Source organism: Parasteatoda tepidariorum, chromosome 9 (assembly GCF_982258835.1).
Source record: "Parasteatoda tepidariorum strain Cologne lab strain chromosome 9, Ptep-v5.0, whole genome shotgun sequence".
NCBI lineage: Eukaryota > Metazoa > Arthropoda > Arachnida > Araneae > Theridiidae > Parasteatoda > Parasteatoda tepidariorum.
This window is the reverse complement of record NC_141763.1, coordinates 11,774,493-11,785,183: the sequence shown is the minus strand read 5'-3', so window position 1 is coordinate 11,785,183 and position 10,691 is coordinate 11,774,493. Positions and strand designations below refer to the sequence as shown.

The 10,691-nt window shown below is 32.3% G+C and overlaps 1 protein-coding gene across 2 annotated transcripts in view; it reads right to left on the bottom strand.

Moving 5' to 3' along the window:
- Positions 1–1,079: 1,079 nt before the first annotated feature.
- LOC107454301 (uncharacterized) overlaps positions 1,080–10,691 on the bottom strand; it is a 52,715-nt gene continuing 43,103 nt past the window's right edge. For both annotated transcript variants that reach the window (XM_087150869.1, XM_087150868.1), the window contains exons 5-7: positions 8,284–8,427; positions 6,951–7,244; positions 1,080–2,135 (exon numbers count right to left, since the gene is read on the bottom strand). In XM_087150869.1, coding sequence (XP_087006995.1) covers positions 2,119–2,135; positions 6,951–7,244; positions 8,284–8,427 — 455 coding nt within the window. In that variant the 3' untranslated portion in view covers positions 1,080–2,118. The remainder of the gene's footprint in view (positions 2,136–6,950; positions 7,245–8,283; positions 8,428–10,691) is intronic.

Sequence of the window (10,691 nt, the reverse complement as noted above, 5' to 3'; positions counted from 1 at the left end):
AACAGATAGAGACCCATTTAGAAATTTTTATGGTGCATACATATTATTAAAAAGTATTCTTTCGATATATATTGAATACTCTATCCTTCAATAAATTTCGTACATGCGATATATATCGACAATGATAATGCCGTAATCATTACCTAAAATAACAAAAATCGAATACGATTATATTTCGTGTAGTACCAATAATTATAAATATCGAATTCTATAAAATAGTGATCGTTATCGAGTTCGATAAATATTCAATTCGATAAAATGACTAGTAGCTATTATTACTAAGGAAAACATCATTTGTTAAAAATGATATGCAATATTATCGTGAGTATTATCAATAACAAAAACCGATAATATAGTGCATTGAAAACGATTTCTATGAATAACGAATTTGACAATGTCTAGAATATTATGGAATGCAAGAAGACCGTGATGTTTCACTATTTTCATTTAGGTACAATCAAAATATAATTTAAATTAGTTTAAGTAAAGTAATATTAATGTAAATTAATTAGAAATGGAAACATATCGCTAAAAATGGCACCGTTTCGGGATTTCCTCATGATGTATCGCATTTTTAAAGTTTAGTTATCGGGCAGCAGTAACTGGAATCCGAAAAATAAGTTAAAATGATTATTATATTCAAGCACTTTTTGATTTTTATTCAATAGAATAATAAATAATCATTAACAAATGTATTTTGTATAAAACGAACTTTTTACATGAGCTTTATAATTGTACTTTAAGCGCAGTAGAATTAAGTGGAAAAGTAAAATTTATCCTACAGAATGCGAATTCATCTTGATTCTAATATCAAAAACTTGAAAAGAATTTTAACCCTTGCCCAAGTAGAAGAGCATATTAAAAAATAATACAACATGATGTTTTTATTACAGGCTTAGAATTTATCTACTAAATAAACTTTTTCTGGACATCACCATTGATTATTTTTTATCTATCGCTGGACACACAGATGAATATAATTATAAATTTGGAGGTGGGTAAGGGTATTTTAGAGACACACAAAAAATGTCAAAGTTAGTGATTTTTTTGGGCAGTAAAAATAATGAAATTATGAAATATAACATTTAATCAGTTTTTATTTTCAGATATATGACAAAATAAATTTCAACAAACCATTGGATGAAATATTTACACCAAAATATAGCAGATTTCATTGGCATAAAGTCTTAAATTGCTCAAAATACAATATTTTGCCAATTTTCTATGCATCTAGATCATTTTTAGAACATTTAAATAACTAAGAAAAAAATGATAAGTTTTAATGATGGTACTTTGTCTAAACAGTGTTTATACGCCACATCATGTAGTCGTATTTTCCTGTCGAATATTTACATAAATTCTGTAAGTAAAAATCCTTAAATAAACTCTTTTTATTAAATAATAAAATAAAATGTATAGATGTATTCTGATTCATATAATTATAACACCAACCCGTGTAGTTACATTATAATACTAATAAACATATATTGTATTGAAGCGATTATATTTTCAATAATTCAAACATAATTGCACATCAATTATTTTGCACAATCAAAAATATTCAACATTAAAATTTTTGATGAAAATTGCAATATTTGTACAAAATTCTATAAACTTTTAACAAACTAAAAATTTTATTTTTCCGAGACGTAGCAAAATCATATGTATTTTGTAATTTACAATTTTTATCTTTCGATTCGTTGAATGAAATACGTTGTTACAAATCGAATTTTTAACAAAATAAAAATAAAAGCGTTAAAAAATACTTTTGCGGTAAATTTGAAAGTTATAGACTCTGAAATTTAATTAAAAAGTTGCAACATAACTTGGTTCGTCGGCACAAACTAAAAATAATTTTATAAAAATGTCCTCGTAAGTATAACAGTACTAATTTGTATTAATTTTAGAAAACCAACAATAACAAAAAGTAAAATCATCATTACAGAGTTAATTCTCATAACAATGATTTTAATATTTTAACTGATGACAATGTGATGATGATGATGAAAGCAATTGATGAATAAATTAAACTTTTTCAACAATTCTTTTCCCGAAAGAGACATCAATTATCGTTTTGACTAGTTCGCATAATGTACTTCTTTTCAAATTCCGTGACTTTCAAAAATCTGTAACACCTGTAATAAAAGAAAAGTTAATTAGCATATAAATTTTATTTTTATGCTAACTCGTCTCCCCCCCCCCGTGATTACCAGCAATTACCTTTTGCTTATTGACGATAAAATACATCAAAATTAATAAGTACCATGTATCACGTGTACAGTACGCCAAAAAAGAAACGTACCATCCTGAATAACGTTTGGTCTAATGGTCGGATCTTCACGTTTTAGGACTCAATCTTAATGGTTAGAGGGTGCAACGTCAAATATGATAATTAATTAGTCGATACTATATCTTAAGTTATGAAATGGATACATAAACGAACTTTCTCTAAATAAAGATACCTTTTTTTTCTTTCGGATTTCTTACCCCCAAAATAGTCGCAATCTGGGAAATATGGTCCCCATAGTTTGATCAGGAGAGCGACCCTAAGTTTGAACTCCTTAATTTTAATTTTACTTTTTCCTTTTTCGCCACTTCTCGAGACCTTTAAAAGAGATTTGAAAAATTTTTGCACACAATTACAAAATTCATTTATTCAAAGACAATTCCTTGCAAAAAATAAATTTTACCAAGTATTTATTATTTTTTATTATTTAATTTAATAACAGTTGAAGAAATTTTGAAATGTAAGATATACAATTTTTTACGTCATTTTTAAAGTATGTAATTTTACATGCAGAATGCAAAATTTGAGCAAAATTGGTTGAATAGTTCTAGAGAATTCGAATGTTTAAAAAGTCGGATATTTAAAATTTGATTTCCTCTAGAACAATTCGAACTATTTCTCTCTAATTTCGTATTTTGCCTTGTAAAATTACTTTAAAGTCACGTTACGTTTTTCAACTATTATAAAACAATCATCATCAGCATTGGCACGACAGCCCTTTGTGGGCCTGGGCCTTCCTCAGAAGCTTTTCCCATTCTGCCCTTCTCCCAGCAATTATTATAAAACAATAAAATTAATAAATATGTATTAAAATCCAGTTTTTGCATGGAATTATCTTTGGATAAACGAATTTTATAGTTACGTGCAAATTTTTTTTAATTCGCTTAAAAAAATTCTTCTGATATGGTGAAATATGCAAAATTGCTCTCCTGATCAAAATATGGGGACCGTATTTCCCAGACTGTGGTTACCCTTATATTTAGGGGTCGGAAATCAGAATCCGTTGAACAAATGTATGTTTGTTCAGAGAAAGTACGTTTTTGTGTGCGATTTCGTAACTTAAAATATCACATGCAGTAATTAATTAGCATATTTGAAGTCACCCCTTCGAACCATTAAGATTGAGTTCTGAAACGTGAAGATCCGATCATTAGATCAAAAGTTAATCTGAGTCATTAGTTTTTTTTTTTTAGCACGCTGTAAACGTCGACTCCTTTTTTTATTACGAGATAGAAAATTTCTTATACGCCCGCATGTATAAGTCAACAGCTGTAAAAACAAACAAATAAAATATTCTAAATCAAAAAAAAAAAAAAAAAAAGTATTAAGTAATAATTTAGATGAGGATGACGCTAACGATAGTCAACAAAGATTGAACTTAAACTGCGCAATTCATCATCTTCGGCGAAGTTTTCCAATTTTCTAAACACCTGATTCTTTTGAAAAGAGAAATTTAAACGTAATCATTGTATTTACATCTTTGTTTTTAAAATGTCCTTTTAATTTTTTATTTGTTATAAAAACGCGATAAGTTAAGTTAAAGTAAGGATGTAATTAAGTTAATAATGCGAAAAATATTGAAATTTAAAGCGATTTCACCAAGAGTTATAATGTTTTACAGTTTTGAATTCATTAGTTTAATACATTGATTGAAAGCAATTTTACAAAAATGAATACATGTTATTTTCTGCACAATAATTGGAAAACGATGATAATAGTGTCGTTTAATAAGTAACAGCATAAAATTATTTTATAGTAAAGGAACGTTGTTTCTAGTTTTAAGCCTATAATTTGGATTAATAATCAAATCAATAATTGCAGGAAACAATACTGAGATAGGATGACAAATAAATATTACGGGTAAAAACCGTTAAACTATAGGTAAAGAAATATATTGCAAATAAACAATTTATCAATAACTAAATTTATATTGATGGTAACCACTGAAATCTGTATCTCCATGTGAGAACGATGTATCAGATAATGTGATTTTCTGGCCCACAAGAATGTAATGACAGCAATGAAACAAGGTTGTTACGTCACATGGAGAAAAAAAATTCATATCTCTGAATTCCGCAGAACATTTAAAATTTAAACTCGACGGATCCTTTTTTTATCTAATAAATAATCCCGGTATAGAGAAGCAGAAAAACATACTTGATAATATAAAAATTTCATTTGCTTAAAAAAAGTAATTTTAAGGTGGCAAAAGTTGGCATGTTAGGAGCACTAAAAAATAGGCGCCTATTCTCAAGACTCGTCAGATGTGAGGAAAACAAAAGATAATTTAAGTAGAAACGTCATGATCATTAACAAGGGAATAAAAAATGCCAATTTTATTGTTTTACATAGCACGTGGAAATATAGCCTGCCCTAATTTGTTCTCTCTCAGCCACTGCAATTTTCGTAGTTTTTTTTCTCACTTTTATTTGTTTTCCATTTTTTTTTATTGGCAACTTACCGTTTCCTATTCAAATATTTTTGGTTTCTTCATTCATGTCTACTGAGTCTTGGGAATGGAAGTTTGGAATAGAACATGCCGAATTTGTCCACGTTTTTTCATGAAGTTTTTACGTTATCAAGATTTTACATAATCAAGTAAATACATAATTAGTCCCCGTTTGTCTCACTATCCAATCAAAACGATTGCTTTGTAGGCAGAGTTATTTTTATAATAAATCTTTGATATTATATAATGCATATCTGTGCTACATTTTAAGATAAAGTTATTTAGAAAGGTGGTCTAATCTTAACAAACGTTTTACAGTTATTATTTTTGCACAAATAACATTGATATACCGTTATAAATTACAGTTAAAGGTTAAATGATTTAAAAATTAACGATCAGTTTCATGCACAATGAGATGCAAGCAAAAATAAAATTTAATATAACCGCCCGTTTAGTAAGCGAAAATATTAAATTACGGTATCAAATTTGTTAGAACACTATAACGTAACAACGATTTAAATGTTATTTCAAAAAATATTTACTTAGAAAAATTACTTCTGCTCACCATTAGTTCTAAATACTAACAGATAATAAATAACAGTTGGACGTGGGAAGTGGAGGCACAAGCAAACAGAATTCCTTTTAGTATATATGTTACCGGCAAAGTTTGAAATCCGGCCTAGGCATTGTATATAATGCCTAAAACTAGCAGGCAATGTATGAAACGATTTATATTTCACACATTTCCTAGGCATTCTGTAAAATGCCAAATGAGAAATCGGCAAAGTATAAAATGCATTTACGATTCGTTTCGTAATGTAGTGAAATGTAATTCAAAATGTCATTCAAGCCTGCCATGTTGCAACAAGTAGGTTAATTTCTTACTTTTTTACATGACAATTTTGTTTCCCTTAATAAGAAAGGCATAAATTATGTTTTGTACAACTTTCATTTTTCTTTACGCATTTTAAATCAGTTTTTTTTTAATGTCACTCCCATTATTTTTTCAGAATCACATCTTTGTTTTTGAGAAATACACATCATTTAGATCAGTGGTTCTTAACCTTTTTAAGCCGCGATCCAAATTTGAGAAATATGTTCATGTCACGACCCAAAAAAAAAGTCAAAATTTTTTCATTGCTTTTATTTCAGATCGTATTTTTAAAAAATCTTCAATCCTTCGATGATGATTTTTTTTAACTTACAAATTTTTTATTTATTTTTTTAATAATAAAGATAAACAAAAGTACTTTTCGATACAAGGAAAATTTGATTAATAATCAAGTGTTTTTAATAATTTTTATTCTCCAAATTAAAATATATTTATAGTTTTTTGAAAATAATTGACATTTTAACTTATTCCTTGACTTAAACAGCGCCACTTCTGTGGAACTATTTTTCTACCTCTTAGAGAGGGCCCTTATGTTAATTCTTTTTTTCTTTTTTATTTTAAACATAAACTACTAAGTATCTTTTATTCTTATATTAATTTTGCACCTTGATATGCTAAACTAATTTTGAGTCATGTGCCTTTTTTAATTATTATGAACGAGGATTAAGGGTATAGAGTTACCCAGGTACCACATTAAGCCTAGGCTGAGTAAGCCACAATGACTTCTTCTAGGAGGTGTTGGTATTACTTATTATTTGGTGTATTACTAACTTTTTTGGTTCGACTCAGCGCGACCCAAGAAATATGCTTTGCGACCCAATTTTGGGTCGCGACCCATAGGTTAAGAACCGCTGATTTAGATAATGACCTCATCAGGGCGATTTTTTCATACTTTGCCTAAATAGCATTTGTCATTCTATAGAATGGCTAGGTATTATATATAATGCTTAGGGAAAGTGTGTAATACTTCTCATATTTCATACCTAGCCTAAAAACATCCGGCATTACATACAATGCCTAGGCATTGTATAGAATTCCGGCGTTTCATACTTTTCCTGTTACATATGTTAAGTGAATAAATTTAACTTTAGTTGAAATACTGTTTCCTGTCAAGAAACAGCAATTGTTCCGAAGGCATCGGGGCTGGTGAGCCGCAGCGAACAGGGGGCTTAGTCACCAAATATGGTAAAAAATGTGACATCATTTATAAACGGCTTCTAAATGTTATTTGTTTATTTTGAACAATAAGGGTGGCATACTCTTAGTTTTTACAACGTTTTAAAAAGTATGAAGTTACATAAGCCAAAGCAATATGCTAATACCTGATGGATTGAAACCCTTTCTCGGACCGTTCGTGAGAAATGATGGATGGACTGGCTTGACCCTCGTCATCGGGTCACCTCCAGTTTTCATAGGCAGAAATGCTGCTGGTCTCTTCAATCCAGGCAGGTTGTTGTTCGTTACAGGCTCTTGAAAATGGACTGTTTTGTGCTGGCTGGAAGGCTTGAATTGCGGGACATGATTTTGCATAGGCGGTGAGTGTTGGGGTACATTCTGGTGCTGCTGAAATCCTGGTCGCACTGATTGCTTCTCAAATACAACTGTTCGAACAGTTTCTGAAATACAAGGGATAAGGAAACATGTTGTACAAGATTTCTATATTCTGTGTCGCGTGAAAGAATTTTATGAAAAAAAATAGCTTCTGATATACAATTGTTCGCACAGTTAGTGAAATACAAGGGATAAGGAAACATGTTATACAAGATTTCTTTATTCTGAAAGTAGTGTCGTGTGAAATAATATGTTTATGAAGTAATAAATCCGGTTTTCTAAGCAGAAGGTTAGCAAGCAATACATTTCTATCAATATCCATTTTTCTCTAGTCCCGCAATGAACTGATCGTTAAGACACGGTTCCCAGTAGAACACCGAAGTCAAGCATCACTGGCTGCCGTCAGTGTGCGGGTGGGTGAGCACTTGGATCAGCCTGCGTAGGGACCGAGGGTGCGCGGTATGGGTCCTCGTTAAACTTTTTCTGCCGTCAAGTGCTCGACTTCTCACACAGGTCGTCGGGCTGCCAAAGCAGGGGAGTCATCCCCTCTTCAGAGAATCAAAATTGCGATGGCATGTCTTCGGTTGGTTGTTGTTAATTTAGGCGCACTAGAGCTGCACAATGGGCTATTGGCGACGGTCTGGGAAACATCCCGGAGGATGATCCGAAGACATCCTCTGCGGAGGGGATGGCACCCCCGCTTCGGTAGCCCGACGACCTGCGCGCGAAGTCGAGCACTTTACTGTAGCACAGTTTAACGAGGACCCATACCGCACACCCTCGGTCCCTACGCAGACTGATCCAAGTGGTCACCCACCCGCACACTGACCGCAGCCAGTGATGCTTGACTTCGGTGATCTGCTGGGAACCGTGTCTTAACGATCAGTCCACTGCGGGACGGCGTGTCCTCGGATCATCCTCCGGGATGTTTCCCAGACCGTCGCCACTGTGCAGAAATCGTTATTTAAATCCATCAGTCATTGGAGGGAGATTAGGTATTCTTGCTCGCGAACAAGCGTGTAAACCTTCAAAAATCTAAAATATATTGTGTTTCATAATACATAATTTTTTTTAAAAAAAATATTAAAACAATTTTAAATTTACCAGCTCCTGACGAGGAATCTTCTTGTTCGTCATCTTCATCAGTTCCGGTTATTTTCTGTAGAGTTTGAAAGAATTTGGAGGGAATTGTTTTGCTGTCCCTTATCCCTGTGAATCTCATTTCATCTTGATAGTGATTACCCTTGCCTGCAAGATACAAAAACGAACTTCAAACTCCTTTCAGGTATGTCGAAATTATATTCAAATACTATTTTTAATTTTGTTAGTAATTATTACATAGGGTGAGATAAACAAGAGGAGAAATAATAAACAAGTAAAAATGTAATAGACTTATTAAAATAATAGACATATTAAAATATAATAGACCTATAAAAATAACAAATGTACCGTAAACCGGGGCGAGTCTACCCATTTTTTCAGTTTGTCAACTTTCAAGTGATCAAATATTTGTAAATATTAAAGAAAAAAGGCTTTTAATAGGTGTTTTGGAATCGCTATTTATCCCTCTTTAAAGCTGTGAAATCGATTTTAGAAAATATTAACAGTTACGCTGTTACTGCTGTATATTTTTATAGAACAGCTGACAAATCTCTCGTATGGGGCGAGTCTACCCATTCTACTAAAATGAATGTTAACATTGTAAATAATCAAATTTTACTATTAAATTGTTATTTTAGTTACTATATAGGATATTTATGAAGTAAAATTCATAACTTTATTATATATTCCATTTTTTTATTCATAAAATAACACAAATTGAGTATTTGATCGATTATCACATTTTGATCACAGTTTTGTTTTTACAATCATTAACATTATAAAATAACAGTTTTTTCTGATTATTGTTGATAAATATAAATTAAAATTAATATAAATTTACAATTAAGTAATTAATAAATAATAATAATTAAAGATTATTAACAAAATCGCAATTCAAACATTGGGAATCATGAAAAATCCTTTTCCCATTCCTTTGGGAGGTAATAATAATTTATAAATAATAATTTATTTAACTTGCATTAAATAAAAAAAGTTAATTTTGTAATATAAATATTGAAAAAATAGGTAAAATAAACATATTTTATATTTACATTTATATTTAACCTATAAATTTTCTTATTAATGATAAATTTATCAATGCAGAATTAAAATAATATACTCAAATTCATTTAAAATGACTTAATTTTAATACACTGGTTATCATAAATTAAGGAAAATTCACAAAAATCGCGATAACTCAAGAAATTACACATGGAATTTTATGAAACTTACCCACAATATACAACACATAGTAAGGTATTAAACAACATAAAAAGAAATTATCAGACATTAATAGTAGTATAGAAATTAGCACATGTATAAAATAAACAAATTGGAAGTATCGGTTTGCAATAGAAAAAGTACCTTTAATATGGAATATGATTGCCTCTAGAAGCAATACAGCACAAACAGCGATGTGTGATGCTTTCAATTATGCGGTCTATCAGTTCAATAGGAAGTGAGAGCCATTGCTCTTGTAAAGCAGTTGCAAGCGTGGCAAGGGTCTGAGGGGGCGGATTGATGGCAGATACACGCCTCCCTAGAGCATCCCAAACGTGTTCGATAGGATTCAAGTCCGGGGATCGAGCTGGCCACTCCATGCGAGTAATTGTTTCCTGTTGAAGATAATCATCAACAATGCGAGCTCTGTGTGGTCTTGCATTATCGTCCTGTAACAGGAAGCAATCACCAATTGCCCCGGCATATGGGCGCACATAAGCATCAAGGATGTTGTCTCGATAAACCTGAGCATTCACGGTTCCCCTTGGAAAGACATGGAGGTATGTGCGCCCTCCTAAGGATATGCCTCCCCAAACACAGACACTGCCTCTTCCGTATGCATCTCTTTCACGGATGTTTGATGGATGATAACGGGTCCCAGGTTCTCTCCATATCAAATAACGTCTACTGTCACTTTCTAGACTAAACCTGGACTCATCCGTAAAGAGAACAGGCCTCCATTGATCTGACGTCCAGTGGACATGTTGTCGGGCCCACTGCAAACGGTCTCTCCTATGGCGTGATGTGAGCGGCACGCAAATGGCTGGTCGTCTCGCATACAGACCACCTTCGTGGAGCCTTCTGCGCACAGTTGACGTTGACACCAACCTTCCGGTGGCTGCAGCAAGAGAGGATCTAAGATGTGTCGGAGTAGCGGTTCTATTCCTGCGTGCACTTAATGTCAAATATCGGTCATCGGCACTGGTCGTAACAGTTGGCCGTCCTTGACTGAACCTCCTAGATGCCGAATCTGTGGTTTGAAATTGCCTCAAAAGTCTATGAACCACAGATGGACTCACATTTAGCCATCTGGCCACTTCTGATTGACTCTGCCCTGCCTCTAGTCTCCCGATGGCTCTCCATCGTAGTTCTTCAGGCAAATGATGCCTAGAGGTCATTATTACGAATTG